The sequence below is a fragment of the Fusarium tjaetaba genome (genome assembly GCF_013396195.1).
Source record: "Fusarium tjaetaba strain NRRL 66243 chromosome Unknown NRRL66243_c0000104, whole genome shotgun sequence".
Lineage (NCBI taxonomy): Eukaryota > Fungi > Ascomycota > Sordariomycetes > Hypocreales > Nectriaceae > Fusarium > Fusarium tjaetaba.
The window spans coordinates 53,432-75,941 of record NW_023501300.1 but is presented as its reverse complement, the minus strand read 5'-3'; the positions used below and the strand labels follow the sequence as shown (position 1 = coordinate 75,941).

The 22,510-nt window shown below is 47.5% G+C and overlaps 8 protein-coding genes across 8 annotated transcripts; 5 read left to right on the top strand and 3 right to left on the bottom strand.

The window, feature by feature from the left end:
- Positions 1–205: 205 nt before the first annotated feature.
- On the bottom strand, positions 206–1,806 carry FTJAE_5447 (Autolysin; the record flags this gene model as incomplete). The annotated part of the gene is made up of 3 exons (XM_037351955.1): positions 206–1,129; positions 1,178–1,543; positions 1,594–1,806. The coding sequence occupies 3 exons, from the start codon at positions 1,804–1,806 to the stop codon at positions 206–208; spliced, it is 1,503 nt and encodes a 500-aa protein (XP_037207483.1).
- Positions 1,807–2,533: 727 nt separating this feature from the next.
- On the top strand, positions 2,534–3,467 carry FTJAE_5446 (uncharacterized protein; the record flags this gene model as incomplete). Its single annotated transcript, XM_037351954.1, has 2 exons — positions 2,534–2,556; positions 2,615–3,467. 2 exons carry the CDS (start codon positions 2,534–2,536, stop codon positions 3,465–3,467), a joined length of 876 nt encoding a protein of 291 aa, XP_037207482.1.
- A 574-nt stretch (positions 3,468–4,041) lies between these two features.
- Positions 4,042–11,236, top strand: FTJAE_5445 (killer toxin subunits alpha beta; the record flags this gene model as incomplete). Its single annotated transcript, XM_037351953.1, has 8 exons — positions 4,042–6,942; positions 6,995–7,169; positions 7,228–7,324; positions 7,383–7,946; positions 8,002–8,107; positions 8,919–9,023; positions 9,746–11,111; positions 11,223–11,236. The coding sequence occupies 8 exons, from the start codon at positions 4,042–4,044 to the stop codon at positions 11,234–11,236; spliced, it is 5,328 nt and encodes a 1,775-aa protein (XP_037207481.1).
- A 118-nt stretch (positions 11,237–11,354) lies between these two features.
- On the bottom strand, positions 11,355–12,677 carry FTJAE_5444 (uncharacterized protein; the record flags this gene model as incomplete). Its single annotated transcript, XM_037351952.1, has 4 exons — positions 11,355–11,432; positions 11,481–11,885; positions 11,933–12,368; positions 12,526–12,677. The coding sequence occupies 4 exons, from the start codon at positions 12,675–12,677 to the stop codon at positions 11,355–11,357; spliced, it is 1,071 nt and encodes a 356-aa protein (XP_037207480.1).
- A 519-nt stretch (positions 12,678–13,196) lies between these two features.
- FTJAE_5443 (uncharacterized protein) lies at positions 13,197–14,935 on the bottom strand (the record flags this gene model as incomplete). The annotated part of the gene is made up of 5 exons (XM_037351951.1): positions 13,197–13,545; positions 13,594–14,307; positions 14,361–14,613; positions 14,663–14,726; positions 14,774–14,935. 5 exons carry the CDS (start codon positions 14,933–14,935, stop codon positions 13,197–13,199), a joined length of 1,542 nt encoding a protein of 513 aa, XP_037207479.1.
- Positions 14,936–15,563: 628 nt separating this feature from the next.
- Positions 15,564–16,490, top strand: FTJAE_5442 (dihydrodipicolinate synthase; the record flags this gene model as incomplete). The annotated part of the gene is made up of 1 exon (XM_037351950.1): positions 15,564–16,490. One exon carries the CDS (start codon positions 15,564–15,566, stop codon positions 16,488–16,490), a length of 927 nt encoding a protein of 308 aa, XP_037207478.1.
- Positions 16,491–17,056: 566 nt separating this feature from the next.
- On the top strand, positions 17,057–19,321 carry FTJAE_5441 (C6 transcription factor; the record flags this gene model as incomplete). The annotated part of the gene is made up of 4 exons (XM_037351949.1): positions 17,057–17,191; positions 17,243–18,330; positions 18,437–19,223; positions 19,277–19,321. 4 exons carry the CDS (start codon positions 17,057–17,059, stop codon positions 19,319–19,321), a joined length of 2,055 nt encoding a protein of 684 aa, XP_037207477.1.
- Positions 19,322–21,486: 2,165 nt separating this feature from the next.
- On the top strand, positions 21,487–22,338 carry FTJAE_5440 (glutathione S-transferase; the record flags this gene model as incomplete). Its single annotated transcript, XM_037351948.1, has 4 exons — positions 21,487–21,615; positions 21,677–21,930; positions 21,985–22,102; positions 22,162–22,338. The coding sequence occupies 4 exons, from the start codon at positions 21,487–21,489 to the stop codon at positions 22,336–22,338; spliced, it is 678 nt and encodes a 225-aa protein (XP_037207476.1).
- Between the last annotated feature and the right edge of the window lie 172 nt (positions 22,339–22,510).

The following is a 22,510-nucleotide window of genomic DNA, read 5'->3' as shown; positions in this document are numbered from 1 at the left end:
AAACGAAAACGCTACCAAACGGAAGAGGACTAGCGCGGCTTCTCATTGGCACATGATTCCTCTTCCCTCTTGTCTCAGCGGGAAACGACAGTGAGTGTGACATCCAATATTGATTTAAGGAAGATATGAAATTGCATATATAAGGGGTAGAATATAATAAAGAGATACATATAAAGAAGCAAAATTGTGAGATAGGAAAGCAGGTCTAGGCCTGCACGCACACCCAATAGTCCACCCACAAGCTCTTACAAGTCGAACCAATAGCAGGATTCCACTTAAAGAGATTGGCCATCGTGATCTTATAGTAATTCTGAATCGACGAGCAAGTCGTGGTTGATTTCACCTGATGAAACTTCTTACAATTCTTGGTGATACCGCTCTGGATAGGTGAAGGAGTGGTGACACCGTTGCTTGGCTGGGTAGGAGTAGGCTTTTGTCCAACTACACCCACGCAAACATTATAATCAACCCATAAAGCGGTGCATTTGGAACCTATAGCTGGATTCCATGCATAGAAGTCGGCGAAGGATATCTTATAGTAATCCTGTATCGAAGCACACGTCGTTGTTGATTTGATGGTATGAAATTTGTTGCAGCTCTTGGTCATACCGGCTTGTATCGGCGTGGGAGTGGTTATTCCATTGCCTGTACTTGTTGGTGAGGGCTGCTGGCCGACGATACCTACACAGACGTTGTAGCCCACCAAGAGGGATGTACACTTTGAGCCTATGGCGGGATTCCATGCATAAAAGTCCGCGAATGAGATTTTGTAATAGTCCTGAATCGAGGCACACGTGGTTGTTGACTTGATTGTGTGAAACTTGTTGCAGTTCTTGGCCATGCCAGTCTGGATAGGCGTGGGCGTGGTGATTCCGTTACTGGGTGTTGTAGGAGTTGGGGCTGTCCAGCCAACTACACTGACACAAACCCAATAGTCGACGAGCAAAGACTGACAGTTGGTGCCGACCGCGGGATTCCAAGAATAAAAGTCCTTGAGAGGAAGCTTATAGTAATTCTCTATAGAGTTGCAGGTTGTAGTGGATTTGATAAGATGGAACTTGTTGCAGCTCTTAGTCATGCCGGCCTGGATAGGTGATGGTGTTTCGATCCCGTTGGTAGGTTTAGTAGACTGCGTAGGAGTTGCTGTATGTCCTATTACAGACACACAGACTCAGACATCAGCCCATAGTCCCGAGCAGCCCGTGCCTAGCTTGGGGTTCCAAGTCGTGAACTGGGCTAGGGTTATTCCGTGCTTGGAGGAAACTGCATTACAGTTGTCACCTTGCTCAACAAAGTAGAACTTGTTACAGTTCGATACCATGCCAGGCTGTATTGGGTCTGGCGTCTCGACGCCGTTGCCACCTACGGCAGTTGTAGATGGCTTCGCGGGTGTTGTCTTCGAAGAAACGGGAGTGGTAGAGGACGGAGGAGCCGTGGTGAACTTGGTCGTGGTGCTGCTGATAGGGACGGGTACTTCTTTCTCTTGAATGCAATAGGAAAATCCTTCCTTGAAGTTCCCGCATTCTGCAGTGATGGAGGGGTTCTATGTTCGCCATTAGCCTTGATCTTTACTGGACAAGTGCCATAACAAACCCATCTAATCAGGTCTTCCAAAGACAGATTCCATGCATAAGGGATCAGCTCACACGGAAGTGACCCGTCGTTGTCATACCAAGAAGCACAGCTCTGTATGGTTCCCGGGGCGATAGGCATAGATGGCTTGTCATCACGGCGCTGGTGGCGAGATGAAGAGCCGTGGCTGGCTTGAAAGAGAAGGGAGAGAGTCCCAAGAAGGAATAACTGCATGGCGAACAAAAGCGAGGGGACGGATTGCAATACTTGCTTGTGTGAGGCAGAAGTAGGTCTCAGGACATGTACTTTCTTCATCATACCTTATATACACTCGAATGTCTTGGTTACTCGGGTAACCTCTCATCGTAGACAGGCAGTTCGCCCGTGCCCTGGAATCGTCTCCATTCTCGTGGCTCACATCACGCGCCTCACACACGTCTCCATTCTCACCAGGTTGAACTGTACCACAGTCCCGGATAAAAGCGATATATTCATCCAAATAGCCCGTTTAATTGCTTCAACAGATTGTCCCACCTAACTCAGCTTCCAAGTTGGTCTGGATGAATGGCATAGTATCATTAGAGGTTGTGTACGAAGGAGACTTGCCTGAATCAGGTCACTACTCCCAACCAATCATACCACTCCACAGCGAGTCAAAAAGGTTAAAGATATGCATATTTCTGCATGTTGGTTCAGACTGCAACATTAATCGTACGTTCCCTTTAATTTTAGCCGAGCAAAATCAATACCGGGGCTTGCATATTCCTACGCCGCAATCACTCTCATTGAGCAGTGCCAAGTCCGACCAATAACCTCCAGATGACATGGTGCGGCCCGCCCTGCCGAGTCAATGCAGGTACCAGGGCACGAATGTAGATAAATATGCCATGCGATCCCTTTTCCAAACCCGGGATTCCCCACACAACCAAGTACTGAACCAACAAAGCAAAGAATTGAAAGCATGAATGCCTCTCTTTTCCTCGGGTCTGTCCGCTGCGTCCCGGTTCCTACGGCCATCAGATCATGCTGACATTATGATTAGGATACTCCTGGGAACCTTTGCAGTCCTTGGCATGCAGGCGAAGGAGAAGCCTTCGTCACAATTCCCCATTGACCTTGGCGTCAGTCTCATATTCCCTCGGCCAAATGAGACGTACCGCCCGGTGTACCCTTTTCCTATCGTGTTTGCCCTTACTGGAGCTGCCAAGGCCTGGCCTTATGGCTTCAAGTTCCAGTGGAGGTTGGAGGGCAATTGGACAACTCCCATGAAGAAAGAGGATGTGCCTATTGACCATGGATCGGTTCCGGATTGGCTTTACAGTTCAGGGTCGCTTGATCCAGCAACAGAACCATATTTTTTGGTCAACGCTACAGACATCATGTCCAACACTTCTTATAAAGAGTGGGAGCTTGGATGGAGTTTGTCAGTTCTCCAAGAGTGCTCCCCTGGACTTGAGCGATATTGGAAGTACGGGTCTATCAAATTCTCGATATCATCTTCCGGCTCACTCCCCACTTACAAGCCCGAAGGGCGCTGCCCCATCGAGATCCAGCACACTCGGTTTTTGGATAACAGAACAACACCAAAAGAGGTAGTTGAGGATAGGAGGTCTGAAAGTTGCGTGGTGGTCACTGATCAAGAAGTACAAGGCGATCCGTGTAGCATTGACACTGGTCATGAGCTGGCGGCCGTGGTTCGTGGTGAGATGCTCAGGTACGCAGGATGCCCGGAAAATCAGTCATGGCCCGATGAGAAGAATTTACTGGGTCCAGACTCTTGCCGACGCCTGTATCCGGGTTCCAAGGACGCCGAGGATGTGGCAAATCTGATGTTACCCGCCGCTCTGACTGCTGTGGTGATATGGGCTGCTGTTGTTGCTTTCTTCGCTATGTAATTAAGTTCTAATTATCACTCCTTCAGAGAAGTGATCATACTGCTTGGCAAGGCTGTGCCACATTTCTACCTCTCATGCAGCGGCCGACTCGTTCAACAACACCACATTTTCTTTGACGGATTGAGGAAATGGATGGTTTATTCCATCACACAGCCATCGGATCAATGTGCCTTGTCCCGAACCCCCGTTTTTGCATCCTTGCTAAATGGTCATTTGAGCGAGTTATAGAGACCCTGGAACCAACAGACGGTTGCATTCTTTGCAGTCATGCCACCATTGGCTTTAACCGTTGTTTTTGAACAGAACCAACAGTCCCGCCAAGCCCTCACAAAATTAGCCACCCGAGGACTCATCGGCTAGAAGGGAGTTAGGAGCTCGCCGTGCGATGGAATGAAGAAAATGAAATTCATGATCTATAAGAATGTAATACATAATTCTTTCAGTTTGTTTGAGACTTGAAATTATAGTTGAATGCCCTTACGCTCTTTCAAACCTATCCGTGGACTCTGGTTCCAGCACATTCTTTTGATATTTCTGTTATTTACATAACGAATGACTTTCTTGGGCGTTCATTATGCATATCCCTATCTTTATAGCCGTCCTGCTATGTACTGTCTTTACAATCTACCCGGCTCTCGCTTCTGGAACAGCAGCTCCTCAGCTGAACTCCTGTCCACCGCTCATTGATGAGGCTGGAGTTGACTCTTCAAACTGGACGCTCTTTACAAGTCTTGACGAAGCCTTGGCTTGTAATCACAAACCGAGACTTCTCGACTTCACCATTCATTACCCACTTCGACCTTCGGGTCCTGGCAATGTCTTGAGAGCATGTACTTCTTACCAAGGAGAAACCCTTGACCTTCCCAGCGACAAAAACACCTCATCGCTGGCTAGGAATACTCAGACCAAATCTAAGCTTGAGCTTGTTTGGGATGACGCCGATGAGAGAGTCATAGTGCCTCAAGCCATCACCGCACTGAAGGAACTGCAATCGTTCCTGTTGACCGAGGGCTACAAAGACAGACAGTCGATTTTCTCTCAGTATGGTGACACATCTGTGGGCCTTTACATCGGAGATAAGGTTGTGCCAAGCAGCATTGCCAACGTCGTCATCGAGGCGCTGTTGATGCGTCTTGGGGAGTCTGGGATGCCAAAAAGACTCGGTGTCCAGCTTTGTGGCGATGGCCGCAATTCTGACTACACTTCTGGTATCATGATCGATACTACACCTGGTGCTGCCTCGCTCATCAACGCTCAAGTAGCCGTGAGCGCGTGGAGTAATGCTACGTGTATCGACGGACTCCAGCACAGTACAAACTTTGGCAGCTTCCTCGTCGACACCTTCAAGGATGATACCGCGGTTTTTCTCCCTTCCAACTCCTCGGCATCGAAGCTCTCGAAGCGCGCAGAGTGCAAAACCATTCAGGTCAAGTCGGGAGATGGCTGTGGCGACCTAGCTCAGCGTTGTGGAATCAAATCAGCCGATTTCACAAAGTACAACAGTCAGACGAAGAACTTGTGCTCTACTCTGATCGATGGCCAGCATGTTTGCTGTACCTCTGGAGATTTGCCTGACTTTCGCCCCAAGCCCAGGCCTGACGGCGGATGCGCAACATATACTGTCGAATCAGGCGACTTCTGTAGCAAGATTGCGGCTGCAAACTCTCTCAAGGTTGAAGACATCGAGAGTTTCAACAAGAATACCTGGGGCTGGTCTGGGTGCAAACTCTTGTTCGACAAGGCAGTGATTTGTTTGAGCAAAGGCGACCCGCCCATGCCCAACCCCATTGCCAACGCAGAGTGTGGACCTCAGAAACCTGGCACGAAGAAGCCTGAGAAGGGGACAGACCTTGCCAATCTTAACCCTTGTCCTCTTAACGCATGCTGCAACATCTGGGGACAATGTGGTATAACGGCAGACTTCTGCAAGAACACCACGCTTGGAGCTCCAGGTACTGCAAAGCCAGGGACTAACGGGTGTATTTCCAACTGCGGGACCGACATCGTGAATAACAAGTCCCCCCCCTCGTCTTTCATGAGTGTCGGCTACTTCGAGGCTTGGAATCAAGATCGACCGTGCCTCTGGATGGATGTTTCGGAGCTCGAAAAGAGATCTGAACTTACCCACGTTCATTTTTCATTTGCTCGACTTACTGATAGCTTCGAAGTTGATGTGAGCCACGTCTCTTACCAGTTCAACAAGTTCAAGAAGCTCAAAGGACCTAAACGCATTCTTGCCTTTGGGGGCTGGGTGGATTCTACTCATCCTACCAAGTATCATATTCTTCGTAACGCGGTCAAGATGGAGAATCGACTTCAGGTCGCAAAGAATATTGCAGCTTTTATCAAGAAGCATGATCTAGATGGTGTCGATATTGACTGGGAATATCCTGGAGCTCCAGACATCCCAGACATCCCCAAAGCCGACGAGGAGGATGGGAAGAACTACCTTGGCCTATTAACCCTTCTCAAGGGCCAATTAGGCGGTTTGTCGCTGTCTATTGCAGCTCCTGCTTCCTTCTGGTATCTGAAACCCTACCCCATCAATAACATCGCCAAGGTTGTTGACTACATCATCTACATGACCTACGATCTACACGGTCAATGGGACTACGACAATAAATGGGCTTCTCCCGGCTGTCCGAAAGGAAACTGCTTGCGATCTCACGTGAACCTCACGGAAACGATGGGTGCTCTCGCCATGATTACCAAGGCTGGCGTGCCCTCGACCAAGGTTATCGTTGGCATTACAAGCTATGGAAGGTCCTTCAAGATGGCGAAAAAGGGATGTGTAGGCCCCATGTGTACGTTCCTCGGGTCCTCGACAGAGTCATTAGCTCGCAAAGGCGTTTGCACAGGGGAGTCCGGATACATCTCGAATGCTGAGATTGAGAACATAGCCAACAAGCAGGCAACCTGGTGGATTGACGAGAGTGACTCCGATATTCTAGTGTACAACGATACCGAGTGGGTTGCCTACATGTCTGACTCGACCAAGAGGAGGCGGATTTCCAAGTATCAAGGACTCAATTTTGGCGGCGTGACCGACTGGGCTGTTGATCTTCAAAAGTTTGGCAAGCTTGAAAACAGCAACTTGATTGAGATAATCGACAAGGACGGTAAATGCAAGTGGAAGACGAAGGATGGGTTTAGCTGTCTAGACAAACCCGTCAGAGAGTCTGGTATGAGCCCCAAGACGCGCTGGGATGCCATGCGTGCCCCTTGCGCCTGGAGAGACTTGGCGTCTTCTTGGGTCGATAAGAGATCATCTGAGGGTCTGAATGTTACGGGAAAGGGGAACGCGAACAAGTTCTCCAGGCATGTGTCAGACCTTGCAGATGGCTATGAGAAGTTTGACTGTGCATCGTTCTCTGTAGGCGTCAATGGGTGCGATCAGGAAGACAAATGTGAGGATACTGAGGACTCGGGACCTGCCGGTTACTTTATCCTCAACTCTTTCGCTAGCATACATACTGTAAGTCGGCGTCCATACCATACCCTGCCCAGGAGCTAACTTCTCTCTCAAGACGTTCAAAAGCCTTTGGCAGACTGTTGACAAGGTTGAGAATGGCATGCAGTCGAAGCTAGATCAGCTGGTAGAAACTTTTGCTCCAGATGTGGATGAGTCAAGCGAGTTCAATTTGATTGCAGACTTTCTCGGAATCGCCGTGGGGATGTTTGCCGCTCCCCTCTTCGGCAAGAGTAAGTTACTGAGAAAGGACCCTCATTTTTGATGGCTTGAACTGACTTCCCTATCTAGTTATGCAGACGAAAGACAGTCATACCGTCGACATCAAGGACCTTATTGCGAACACGGCTTCTTGGGGAGCTACTGTAGCCAAGGATATACAGAACAGGTTCGTCTCACTCACTCCTCCAGCCGTTCGTTCAACTCGCTCTAAACATCATGGATAGCAAGAGGGAAACACCTAAGAGCAAAGTAGCTGGCAAGCTCAGCGAGGTCTCAGATCTCTGGACCGAGTCCATCGAAGCTTTTACCGAAAAAGCATTCCGCGGAGACGATGAGTCTGTCGATCTCATCGGAGATTTGATTGCCGACGGTAAATTCAACAATGACGAATTAACCTTTGACATGTCAGATCTTCGAAAACAACTGCGCAAAGTCTTTTTCGCAGTCCTCATCCCCGAGGCTTGGAAGGTTGGCGCAGGATATGCTCCGGCCTTCGTCATGGATTCCGGTTATGATTGCAACGCTGTCGGGCCGCTCGACTACGAGTACATTGCGCCGAGCACTGGCGAGGAGATGGGGTACTGCTACAAAGGCCGCAGGTATTATCTCCTTGCGCCGAATGGCCGGGAGCGGAACTGTGATCCTCAGGTACCCGGTGGCACAGGCGGTAATCCCACAGACTGCAAAGCCAACTACTTCACCGCGCCACAGGGAATAGATAATCTGGATCCTAAGAAGCAAGGTGCCTACGACTGGGGAGGGATCACTGCTCAAGATCTTGTCGCTGGGTGAGTAAACGGGAGTCTGGCTATAGAGCGTCATGCTAACCTAGGTACATCATAGGGCAGTCGAGGGTTGGAAGGCCAACAAGGAGAAAAATGGTGGTGGGTTTCTTGACCTAACCAAAACCAGCAATTACGACTTTCTCCTTGGAGATAACCCAAGCGAGGTAAATATCAGATTGCCTGGTTTCATTCAGATCCCAGTGTGTTCGCCTGAGAGAGCGAGAGGGGGCTGGAAATCCTTCGATTCGTTGTCCTCGAGCCAGAAGCAAAAGGTCTTTGAGCAGCTCCCTTATTACCCATGCTGAGGACCTTTTAGTATTTGTAAAACCTTTTGGGCTGCCCACTAATGTGGTCAAGGAGGTGATTGGTGAGCTGGATTTGAGGGTGGCTGGGCCGTTTGACTTTTTTTTTAATATGTAGTCAATACTTTTCACCTCGCCGTTTGGCGATTTCTTTTTTAATAACAACTCATTGTATCATTGGTACTCGCAAGATACTCGTCGTTGAACGATGGTAAGTTATAGGGCCTTTGTCTCTGTATTATCGTGACTTTGTACCAGACACTTGATCTCAGCCTTGTTGATCTTCCCGTTGTCATGGGAATTGAGTCTTGGGTTCCTTGTTAGAGCGGCAAATCTTGATTACAATGAAGAATGAATGGAGTACTTGTCACACTCAGGTTTGCGATGTCGACTACCCTATACGACTCACTCATATCTATTTCACCTGCCATAATCTTGCATTCTGCCTTGACCCATTTAGATACCTCATTAGTAATATTACATCATTCATTGAATGAGTAATAATTGCAGACTTCAATTCCTGTTGGTGTCGCTGCCTGATCCTTATTCTCGACATCATCACTCCCAATAGGCCATCACTCACTGCCGATAACCCACGCACCAAAGATGACTGCATATGATCGGCGAGTTTATTCTCCCGCCCTTCCAATTCTCTTCTAGCGGCAATCATTAGCTCACCGACACTTCGACTCATAATGTCAGCATCCCTTCGCAGGGTCGCAATCACAACCGCTTTGGGCCGTTTTTGCGACAGGCGCTTGATGTGATGCATTCTCTTGTAAGTCCATTGGCTGCAATAACACAGACTGCTCCTTAGAAGAGTCCTGTGTAAAAGAACTGTTGCTTTTCATGTTAAATGTCGGGATGTGCTCGATGGACTGGGTACAGTAGCACGTCGCAATTCGGCGTCCATTTTCGCTCCGGCCAACCACCCAATTCACCCACCTCACGTCTAATTGGCTCATGTTTCTAGTCATTACCCCGCTGACAGAAATTCCAAATACTCGGGGCTGAGCCAAGCGAGGCGCAGCGTGGGCCCGCGGCGCCGGGTTTTGTGGGTGAGTGATTACGTAGCTCAATTTCGAGGCTGAGAAAATTAATTCAAATCATTTTGACTGCGGTTTGAATGTGGATCTCGCGTTGACCACTCAGAAGTTGATTTTGTGTAAGCTTAATTAAGAGGACGGGGATATATAAGTTCTAGTCGCCACGCGGTTTAATCATGCTTACCTTATTGTTTGACTGTAGAGTAATTTAATATGTCTTCGATTCAGGAACCACCGTCGCGTAAAACGCCGAGTCCGACTTCGAATGTTAGATCGAGAAGATCGCATACAAAGTCTAGACATGGATGCTTGGGCTGCAAACAGCGGAGAAAAAAGGTAATCATCTCCACTCATCGTCAATTGATCTTGGCTCTGACAGGAATAGTGTGATGAGCAAAGACCTCAATGTTCACGATGTTTGGATAAAGACATCCCATGTGAATACCCTCGTCAGAAATCTCGTGCAGTGAGATCACCCACGCAACAAGACAATTCATGGAGTCAACTTCAGTCCCTCACCATCCCAACACCACACTACGCCCGGTCAACAAGCGCAAGTCTCTCAACATCAGATCTCTCACCGGCTTTATCGCCCTATCTCGCACCGAGTCCCAACTTCACCCTCCTCCCTACAGAAATCCCCCTTCCATCCGTCGATCTCGGCGCCGCAGAGCTCGAACTCTTCAGCTACTACCTCTCCCACACAGCGCGTTCTCTAGCCTACGACGAAGATGATCTGTATGCTTTGCAAGTTGGTTTCCCGAACTTGGCTTTTAGAAGTCAACCCCTCATGAGCTCTATTCTCGCTCTCGCAGCGGTGCGGAAATGTCATGATTTGATATCTCAGCCTTTGCAGAGGGTTGATAAAAGTCAGGTTAGGCATTTGCTTGCTCTTGCTGATGAACATCATAGGGTGTCGCTTCGGCAGACGAGGGCTGATATTCCAATTGCTAATCATTACGATCATGTTGTTGCGAATGCACCACTGATGGTTCTTTACGCGACGGCGAATCATGCTGTGAGGATCAAAGTCGCAAAGACGTTCGATGAAGGGGAGAGAACTAGTTCGGCACCGGTGCAGTTACATTGGATGACGCTCATTCGGGCGGCGCATTTGGCTTATACGGGTCTTTTACACTCAACAAAAGATTTTGGATTCTTGGAGGACTTTACAGCTAGTCCGCCTGATATCACACTGAACAGCCAGTCAACTAACGGGTTGGTTCCTTTGGGAGAGAACGGACCTACGCCTCAGACAGAGCAACTTCTCATGCCAATCATCGCAGCGACTTCTGGTTCAGCGCTGGAGAAGTTACGAACGAGAGCGCAGGCTTTGGAGTTTGCTGCGCACCTGAAGCCATCTTGGGAGTCACCAGCTGACGATACTGAACTTCAAGCTTGTCTTGTCGCCCTCGAAGCGCTGAACAGTATCGTGAATGAGCTGTTTCACCCAGATCAGAGCACCTATACAGATTCTCAACAACCTGATCTCGAAGCAGGTTGGGCAGCATTGAGTCAACTCTCAGATGTATCACCCTGGCTTCGAAGTTACATGGCGCGCGTAACTTTCTCAACACCACCTAAGCCCCTCCGCCGGACAATAATGTGGTTTCTGAACAGAATCCCCAGCGAATTCCTCAGTATCGTCGAGTCTGTACTTGATAACATTCCCACAAGTCCTGATAGTATTCCCGACGAGGGTATTCAGTGCGAAGCCGATGTTTCTGAGACAACAAGACTTGCTATGGATATTTTTTCTCACTGGCTTGTTTTGGTTATGCTGCTAGATGGTGTTTGGTGGATTGGTGGTATTGGGGCTTGTGAGTTGGGGAGGATAGTGAAGTATACGAGTAGAAAGAATTTCTTTGGGGAGTTTGTGGGGATGGAGACGTGGTGGCCTAGGAGTATGCTTAATATTGCTATGGAGATAGGGAGTCAGTCCTAGGGCAAACATGGCATTTTTATTCGGATCAGGAAAAATGCTTGGATGGTTTTATGGGTAATGGAGAATACCATATAGATTTCTGTTATATAATATAATTTTTAGACCTCCTACACTTTTATTAACGTGCCTGATCATTTCTTGTTCGAGCTCTCACAGGCTCCATTGGAATATCCTCCACTTCGTGGGCCATATCATCCTAACATCAAGTCAGTGAAAATCCAGCATATTATAATAATATTTATACCTCTTGTATAGTGATCATATTATCCTGGGACTCCCCTCTCCGCCTTGGCGAATGGGAGCTCGAACGTCTTGCATCATCTTCGGCCCATGGTCGTGAAGCACCGTCCTCCACAGAAGCCTGACTATAATTTGAAGCAAACTCAAAATGGCCGTCGTCTCGCGATCCCACCGGATGGAGAATAGAGCCCATTTCCGCTCTAGAAGATGATCCAAATCTCGAGCCTTTCCGTTGGAAGTTGGGCGAGGAAAAATCAACTGAAGTATGCTGGTTGACAGACGGTGATGCATTGTCACGATATTCAAACGTTGTAATCTTTCGCATAGCCGATTCTGAGATCCTGTCAAGTACGCTCTTGAAATCATCCAGGAAAATGACATCAGAAGCACATTTGAAAACCAAAGCGAGCTAAAACCTATCAGAAAGTGGCTTGTTGGGAGAACAAAGAAACTCACCCTCCAGAAAGGATTGATTCCCCCTCTTTTCGACACGGCAATCATGAAGATGACATCAGTGATCAAAAACACGATCGACAAGAACAAAGAGAATAACATGATTCCAAATCGTGGACTCGTTCGAATAAGGCCCGGAATCGTAAACTCGTAGTTCTCGTTGATGGCTAGAACCAGTTTGATCGTCGTGAATACCCACCACGGGTCTCTGAAGAGTGGTTCGAGAAGTCGTGATGTGTTGAAGATTTTACTACCGAGATGGTTATGATATTGGAAATTTGCCCATGTTTCGAGAACCCAGTAGGGTTGGACGATGAGAAGGGTGATGATGAAGATACGGGCTCCCCATTTTGGGAGGAAGGGACGGATTTTGAGCCATGCGATGAGGTTGTGGACGAAGTATGAGATATATAGTAGAGTTGCCGTGCTGCTGAGGACCCTGCTTCACATTAATCACCGATTCATAGTGGATCAATGCAATACTACCATCCATATTCAGGTTCATCGAAAAAGCAAAAGAACCCATGTCCAAGTGCAAGAAGAAGCTATTCACAATTAATCGATACTCAATGGCGAAAAACAAAGGAATAACTTACCTCACCGAGAATAAGCTTATGCAAAAGCGTATTCTTGCGATAATTGCAAGAACCAACAACAGCAGAATAATCACAGCGCCGACATTGAAACCCTGACTCCACGCCTCTAACACCTGCTGCGCTCTCGTAGTGACATCAGGATTCGGCGCCATCGCGACGACATTTTGAGTTGTAAGATCTGGGGCTGTCAGCAGGAGACGAAAAATGCGGCTGATTATAAGGTAAAAAGCGCAACGTCATGATTATCCAACGTAAGGCAAGGGTTTGGTTTTGCTGTTGGTGCCAATGCTTGGCTCGAATCAAAGAGGCGAGAAAGATGCTGCCTGGACATGGGTTGGTTTGTTTGTGGGCACCAATCATGTTGTGAGATGGTGTGTGGGATTGTCAGATGGGTTTGGGGTTGGGGTAGAGTTGTGAGACTAGGGGACGTTGGGCGGGTAAATGAGGCTGAGATGTTGGAAAGTTAATTGAGCATGGATTACGGATATGCGCACGGCTCTCCGTAGAGTGATAGGACGAGTGAACTTGAATCAAGGTGTAAAGAATAAATAACTGTACGAAACCTATCCAATTCTTTGCAATTTAGGATAACTCTTATAAGCTTAGACTATTCATCCAAGAACCATTCTGATATTCGCTAGACCTATTGTACTGTGTAATGCCAGAGATATCTACAGAGCATATTTGAACAATGGGCTCTTCTCTCCCATGCGAACAAGATCATCATCTGTATATCTCTGTCGAATCTCTTGCTCACTCATCTTAGCCTTCTTAGCATTGCCTCTCTTGAGAAGAGTCTCCAGCAACAGAACTGCAACAATACCAGCCAAACCGAAAGCCAGAGAAGTTCCGTAACCGGTCGGGTAACGGGGAGCTTCACGCGCGAGGTAGATATAAGAGCCGATGAGGCCACCGATGTTGCCGACACAGACCAGAAGACCAATGTTGACGGATCGTTTGGCGGGATCGGGCGTGTTGGCGACGTTCCAGGCATTGACACCAGGAAGAATAGGATACATGCTGGTAATCGTTAGTGAATGACTATGTGAATGATGGACGAAGACTTACCCGAAGCATGCGAGGCAGACAGCAAAGTAACAAACAGCAATGTTGTCGTCGATGTTGCTGGACTTGACAAACAAGATGATGAAAGCAACGACAAGACAGCATTGAGGTCCCAAGATGAAAGGAGCGCGCCACGAGTACTTATCCGCAAAGATGGCAAACAGATAAGCCGAGATAGCGCCAATAGCATAAGGAGGGATAGTCATCAACTGCGCATCAGAAGATTTATATCCCATACCTGTCAGGATAGTAGGCATAGTGAACTTCATAGCATAGTTGGGCACCGCGTTCGACCAGTTCGCAAAGAACAAGAGCCAGATCTTGTAATCCATAAGAATATCCTTGAAAAGACGGAGATTGAAGTGATCGTTCTCCTTGTAGTCCATGGGAACTGTAGCCCGGCGTGCAAGTTGTCGAAGTTCAAGATATCGAATCTCATCGGCGTCGAGCCAGCGCGTGGACAGGGCTGGTGAATCGCAGAGAAGGAAGACGCACATTATAGCGACAACGACGGTGAAGAGACCTTCGATGAGGAAGATCCAGCGCCAGCCTTCGAGACCTGCCATGCCGTCCATTTTGGCGATGGCAAAGGCTAGAAGGCCGGAAAAGGCACCGCCTGTTGCAGCTGATGTGTAGAGGATTGCGATTCGGGTTTGTGTTTCGTTAGGGAGGTACCAGTTTGAGATGATGAGGATAGCACCGGGAAGAAAACCGGCCCTATGAAAGTCAGTATATGATCAGAAGGTCTTAGCGAGATTAAGGGGACTCACTCAAAGATACCAAGGAGGAATCGAATGGCCAAAAGCCCAGCGTAGTTTTGCACAAGAGCAGTGAGAGTCATGACGACACCCCAGCAAAAGACGATGCCGCCCATGTACCAAGATGGTCTCTTGAACTTGTGGAGGATCATGTTGGAGGGGACTTCGCAGAGGACAAAGGGGATGAAGAAGATGGCGGTGACGATGTTGTACTCGATGCCCTTGAGGTGCAAGTCAACAGTCATGCCTTCGATCTTTGCATTTCCTATACAAGTTAGCCATTAACCATACTCACAAATGTTGGTGAAACTTACCAATGTTGGTCTTGTCCAAGTATGCGATAAGATACAAGAGAACAAGCATAGGAATCAATCGCCACTGATCTGCATAAGTAAAGAGAAATACTGATTGGGTAAAAGACTTACATCGACTTTTCGGATAATAGCCTTCTTCCTCTCTTCAGGAAAGTTATTCAAGAAATCAGCATCTTCCTGGGATAAACCATTCTGGGCATGCTCATTATGCATAATCCCAGACTTTTCATCACGCGAAAACTCGCGTTCGATATCTTGAGTCTGAGTTGCCATTGTGATTTGATATCTTGATGAGAAGATGTCTGATGAAAAGAAAAAAAGAGAGAAGACCAAGGTCCAAGGGGGTCCTTTATATCCCAGCTAGGATGTATCAGCTGCGTGTCATTATGAAGGAGAACAGGGAAATGTGAAGAAATCGTAGTCATGGTTCCAGAGTCTGGGGTTGGATTGTGGAGTTGCAAAGTCCGGGGATGCGGGGGATGAGACCATGTAGAAAACTAGCAATCAAGTAACGAATTAGATCGATTTCCGGGGTGAACTAGTAGAATATGGGGTCATGAGTGGAAATTGAGTTTGACACCCCGGAGAAAGAATCCGGGCTCGCTCGGAAACCCAAAATACGCCTCTGAAAGTGGTGATACTTGTGAATGAGGACACCTCGGATACTCGGATTCTGTCGGGAGGATTCTCGTCAAGTTCGTGAATTCGCCTTCTGAAGATCAAGGCCGAGGCGCGAGATGGAGACTTCCTTTAGATATATAAGAAGACGATAAACTCAATGGAAGAGAAATAAATTATCACATCAATCAACAATCACAACAACAACAAGAGCAATCTTGAACATTCATCACTACAACTCTCAAATCACACTTAGGCACTCTAAGTCTCACAACCAATCACAATGTCTTTCGATCTCAAAGGCCTCGTCCCCGCCCCGGTCACCCCCTTCACCAAGGATGGCAAAGTCGACTACGACGCCATCCAGCGTCTGGGCTCTTGGCTCGGCAGCATCGACGGCGTCAAGGGTCTTGTTGTTCTAGGCCACGCCGGAGAAGGAACCTTCCTCACCCAGCAGGAACAGGTCGACACCATCAAGGCCTTTGTCAAGTCCGTCGACAACAAGATCCCCATCATTGCTGGTATCACCGGCGAGGGCACTGAAGTCGCTGCCCTAGAGGCCAAGCGTGCCAAAGAGGCTGGTGCCCAGGCTGGTCTCTTGTACCCCTCGCATGGATGGTTGCGCTTTGGGTATCAACCTGGTGCGCCTCAGGATCGCTACAAGGTCGTTTACGAGGTCTCGAAACTGCCTCTCATCTTATTCCAGTATCCTGATAACACCAAGGCCACGTACAACCTCCAGACTCTCCTCGACATTGCGGCTCAACCTGGTGTCATCGCCATGAAGAACGGTGTTCGCAACATGCGACGCTGGGACACCGAGATCCCCGTCTTCCGCCGCGAGCGCCCCAACGTCCCCGTCCTGACCTGCCACGATGAGTACCTCCTCCACACCGCCTTTGACGTGGACGGCATGCTTGTCGGATACGGTGGCATCGCCCCTGAGCCTCTCCTCGAGCTGATCAAGGCTGGCAAGGCCAAGGACTACGCTAAGGCGAGGGAGATTCACGATCTGCTTCTCCCTGTCACCAAGGCTGTTTATCACCGGGGTTCGCATATGGAGGGTACTGTTGCGCTGAAGCATGCGCTTGTTGCTAGGGGGATCTTGTCACATGCTACTGTGCGATCGCCTCTGTTGCCTCTTCCTGATGGAGCTGAGGAGGAGATTCATGCTGCTATTTCATCGGCGACTCTGAAGAAGGTTGCTTAAATGAAGGATTGAAATGGCATTGTATAGCATAGAGCTTGTACTGTAGATTTAGAAGAAAAGAATCTCATATCATCTGTTAAGCACCTTTCATTTGTGATTTCTACCTAAAATGCTAAAGAGACTGACTAGTCAATGACTTAGAAAGGCTATCGCACAGCATTTTTGCTTGCATCTCATGGTACACCTTGGGAGTCTTAATATTAATTCCATAAAATGTACGAGTGTTGATGATGGAACTGTTAGCGAGTCTTTGGATTGGCCATTGGCGTCTCGGATTTCCAACAGCTCAAGAAGTACCTGAACACCCCGATTCCACTCAAATGTGTGAACTACGAATTTCAATCTGCAATTCGTTCATCAGATCCCAACCAAAAAAACACAGATCGTCTGATGAACATTCCACAAAGTTCATCCCGCATCCGTAGTAGCTCTAGGTTGGCTAGGGCCTGGGGTCATAGAAAATCCGGGGCAACTAGCTCACCCATGCTCTATAATATCCGAGCTCCCCGCACTCTCATCCTCCACATCTCGGATTCCTCCCCATTCAACCTCGGAAACCCACCAAAATGACCACCCCAGTAACAACAACACCATTGTCCGAAGCATCAACGGCCACAAATCCAGTGAATCGGTGCAAACGCGTTCTGCCTCTATCGCCAGATACAACCCGTGAGTCCGAGAATCGCCGGAAAGCCTCCAAGGTGAGTTATTATGTTCAAGACGGATTTATGTGCTGTTCTCACAGGAAATAGGTTAGCCGAGCTTGTGATCACTGTAAACTCAAGAAGCTCAAATGCTCTGGGACTCTCCCCTGCGAAGGCTGTGTGAAAAGACGGCTGGACTGTCAATATGACTCGCTTTATCGAAGGGGAAGGCCACCGACGCCGCCGACCGTCGGACCACAGCGAGGATCTATGAGTTCTGCACCTCCTGATACTAATCCTGAACAGACAAGTTCAAGATCTACATCACAAGGAGACTCTGGTCTTGAGACTGCAGAGATCGAAGGTCAATTCTTTGATCCCACGTCGAATCTGACTTTTGTGCATCGTGCGTGGAAGAGATTGGCGCAGCAGACGCAGCAAACAGAGTCAAGACCTGGAGTATTAACAGGTGCGGAGAATCTACAGCCTCTTATGTCTGCTGGTGATAAGCCCTTTACTACAAGGGGGGACTCGAGCTTGATGTTTGTCAATCAGCCGGAGGCCTTTGAGCTGTTCAACTACTACTTCGAGAACTGTGTTGTTACATACCGTGTTCTGAACAGACAATACTGTCAGGTATGGTTTGAAGCTGTCATCAACAATGTTCATAACGGACAGCCGTTGGACACGGGAATTGGCCATGCAAAAGCCGCGATAGTGGTTAATATTCTTGCCATTGCGAGTTTTCGACAACACAGAATCACGGAACAGGCTTCACTTCCCGGTGGCATGTCTATTATGTCACAGCAGAGCGAACAGTACTTTCTCCAGGCATCTGAGCTCACTGCCCAAGAGACCGGCCTTCCTCGCCTTGAATCAGCCCAGGCGCGAGTTTTGCAGGTTCTTTATCTCTTGCAAACGTCTCGGATGAACCAAGCTTGGTATGTCTTTGGAAATACTGTGCCTATCGTTACGGCGCTCGGTCTGCATCGGAAGTCGACTCAGTATCGGAACGGAGGTCGACAGCCTACCGATTACATCATATCTGAGTGCCGGAAAAGAACGTTCTGGGTTCTGTATACCATTGATAAGTATCTGGCTGTCGTGTTCGGTAGACCGAGATTTTATCACGACAACGATGTCGACCAAGAGCTCCCTGATAGTGTCAACGATGAGGACATGACACCACAAGGACCGTCACCATTGGAGCCTGCCATGGACTGCCATGTTGACTCATTAATATTTCACGCGAGGCAAGGCAACCCCAATAAGATACGTCTATCGTTACTTACAAACCATCAGGATTGCTATTATCATCGAAAATGTATCACGGCAGGTCTATTCACTCAAGAAGATGCCACCAGAGGAACGTCTTGCCGCAGCACAAGGTTTCATTCAACAACTCCACGAATGGCGTCAAGCTCTCCCTCCACATCTCGGCACCGTTCGTCCCTCCAGCCTCATCCCGATCTTTTCTCGGCAAGCCACCGCTCTGAAGCTTGCGTACTGCCACGCTGTAATGCATACAACCCGGCCTTTCCTTCTGGATCACTCAGAAGATTGCAGTCCTGCGTTAAAAGCTTGCGTGACACAGTGTATAAGCGCAGCAAAACTCGCACTAGAAATCGTCGACGGTATGTTTTCCGAGAAATCAGTCTTATTCCATGCTCTATGGTGGATGCCCTACGTAACCTTCTGCGCATTAGCGGTGGTGTATGTATGGGACATTCAACAAAGGAGCAACACAACAGCTGATCCTGGAAACGCACTTCTCTTCGACCTCGCAGAAAAATGCCAGAATCATCTCGCGAGAACTATCGCTGCTGAGTCTGCTAGTCGAAGATACAGCATCATCATTGAGGAACTACGACAGGAAGCAAGACAAGGACCACAGCATGCTACAAGGCCATCACAGACAATTCAGTGTCAGCAGGAGTCACTCATTTCGAGCGAACATGAGTCGGGTACGAGTATAGATGAGTTGGGGTCCATGTTTGATGATCAGGATGAAACAAGTTCGGGGTTACAATCTATTATGAATCCATTGAGTCAGTGGCAGCCCACTGACTGGCTGGATCTTGACTCTTCGGTATGTACTAGATTCAGATGTGTCAACGTGAACAGGACTAATGGCTATGATAGGCTTTCACTTTCTTCTCTCAGCTTGAAGATTCAATGCTTTATTAATAATACATAAAGCCCTTTTTCTGATGATGCGATCACATCTTTCTGCACCAAGTCACTAGACAGAATGGTACTATGCTATGGACCACAGTAAAAACAAAACTTGGCTTCACTATTTAGGCCCCAAACCCATTCTTGCTTCATCATGAAGACTCTTTGCTCTGGAATGCCCAAGCCGTATTCTCATGGAAGAATTCAAGGACCCGTCGGCAGTCAGCTCTTCGGACCCTCTCAGGCTGCATCATTTCCTCTTCAACAAATGCCAGAAATTTTACAACAGCACCTGACGTCGTCTCGTGCTGTGCCTGCGAGATAAGCTTTGCAATCCACTCATCTCAAATGTTAGTTGATTTGACCCCTCAAAACTTCTAAAAACATACCTGAGATACGCTTGGCTTCAGCATGGGAATTTCCACTGTACGGATCTTATTAGTGTCCAGCCTGCAAGTGTTGCTGTTTATCCGCCGCCCCCGGACGTGTAAGGATAACCGGTCTGTTTGTGTGTCTAGTTCGGAGATCGATGTCGTCTCTCCGCTAGTATATTCATACTCACGGTGGTGTTGGAAGAAGTTGCTTTCGCAGTTCCTCATATTTTTCTCTTTGTCACTTGCGACAGATGGATCTTGTGCTCTTGCGAGTCGGTATTCGTCAACCGATCCATGTGGGAGAATAGCCCAGGTGAGAAATTCTGAAAAGACACAGCGCATGGCCCATACGTCGACTTTTCTTGATATAGTATGTTTAAAATCGTACTCGGGCGGACGATAGATTCGGGGGCCTGCAGAACAACCCGTGGCACTCTGCCTGGATCTGGAAGCCAGACTGTGGAACTCCATAAGGCCACAGTCGGCTAGTTTAAGTGTTCCAAGTCGGCTTGTTTCTGTTTCCTGGCGTGTTTCAGAGGGTTTCTTTGCGGTTCGCTCATTTTTTATGGTTGCAGAAAGTTGAAGTTGTATGAGGATGTTGTCGATGATCTCTCAATAGGTAATCTCCTTGGTTTTTCCTCGGCCATTGGCTTGATTATGTAGGAATTCTCAAGGCCGGTTCACAGCGGGAAGACATTTAATTATTCAAGGACGGGTAGGTCATACTTGTATATTCAGTGACTAAAGTGAAGTATAGGCCTTGAATGAGAGTCATGCACGAACTTGTTGTCAGTGACAAATCGAACCTGGGAACAGTGAAGAGCAAACTTTTTCTGACTTGCATTCACTGACTCCAATCTTACACAGGTGATGAAACTGGAATATATTTCTAAGGACTTGGTTTAAATTCCCTTCCGAGGACCAGTTTATGTAGTATTATAAAGAAACTAGTTTCGATGCCGTAAGCCTCCTCTATCATTGTACGTTCTGTGTGGTGATATAAGCCCTTTAACCACTAAGTTTTCTGTGCTGAAAAGGGCTCTCAGTCACAAGTCTCAACTCAAAATAATATCTGGCTCACAGCTTCTTATAAATACATATAGATTTGTATATCTGACTACGCACTTATGTGATCACTAAAAAGAAGTTTTGAAGATTATTTAATAAACTTTATTATTATCATAGAAAGAGAACGTTAAATGCATTTACTAAGGGATTAAAAAGGTTGCTTCTATGCCGCCCCAATCGTGGCTACAAGTCAGCACCACGGCTTCTCAACACCATGCCATTGTTCAGTTAAAAGCTTTAATTCATGAGCCAAGTGTGTCATTTAATGTTGATACTTATCGTTGAGTGCGTCGTGTACCCGGCTGCCTATAAAGGGGGGGGGAGCAATTGAGTCATTCACCGATATCGTCTTGTTTTGAGATGATAATAGCCAAGCTCGGCTGAAGTCTTGCATTCAATGCCAAATAACTGAAACCCCAATTACCCCAGGCTTTCATTGGTTTACGTGTGCTTGAGACACTAGGTGCGGTACTTTTGACGACTACTAGTTGCGTACGTGTGTATGGCGCCTGAAATTGCGGGTAGAGCCCCTCAACTATGAGGAGTTGGAGATTTGAAGTCTACGCGTCGATGATGCCTTCAACAGACCCGTTTTTCAGACCGATTTATGTTGAAGTGGGTTCTTCAAGAATCGTCTACTTAAATAGTTAATAGGCTTCCTAAAATCTAGGTATTAATCCCGTCAAAAAATCCCATTCATCTCATCTCATTACTACGTTGCTCATTGCTACGAAAATGTCTCAATTGACACTTTATACCGATAGCCGGTTCCCTTGCCCTCAAAGACTGCAATTGGTAATTCTTGAGCTGGGTCTTGACATCACCGACATTCATGAGGTGGATATTATCAAACGTGAGCAGCAGGTACGTAAGGGGATGTTCTCTCTACAAACAGGCGATTTAATGATTTGTGCAACTGTATTAGAAGCCGGAGTTCCTTGAGATCAACCCTTTCGGAGCTGTCCCATGCCTTCGGGACCACTCGCATGATCCAGTTCTTGTCCTGACCGAGTCACGCGCTATTGCTCGATATCTCGCAGATCAATATGGTGGACTGGACAAGAAACTCATACCCGATGGTGAAGTTGCAAAGGCCAAGTTTGAAGAAGCTGCATCCATCGAATTGACCTCTTTCGATGCTGTTGCAAACCCACTGGCCTTCGAAGCCTACTTCAAATCGTGAGTAGCCCTACCGAGGCGACGGTAAGAATGGAAGCTAACAGCTCCTGGCAGGCAATTCATGAATCAAGAGCCCAAGGAGCAGGTAGTCCAGGATCTTAAAGTGAAACTTGAACGAGTTCTGAGACTCCTTGACCAAAAGCTCAGCACACAGCCTTTCATGGCTGGCGAGGTTAGTATTGTTGCAATTCGAGTCTTGCAACAGAGCAACTAACATACATACATACATAGACTGTGACCCTGGTTGACTTTTTTTACGTCCCGTATATGCACTATCTGCAAGATGGAGTTTGGCCTACCCTTTTAGACGCTCACGCAAATCTACTTACTTGGTGGAGCCAGATGAAAGGTCGAGTGTCTTACCGACAGATTTATCTGGATGAAAACAACGGGATCGACAATACTTAGATCTGTGGTATTTAGGTGATTATAGGTAATTTTCATTAATGATATTATCTCTATCTTTAACCCTCCACCTTTATAATTTCGCTACCAGTATTATTACTAGTGAATTCAAAGTTAATAGGTATTTTAATACTTTTGATAATTTTATAAATTGATTCCCCAGTTTCTGGATACC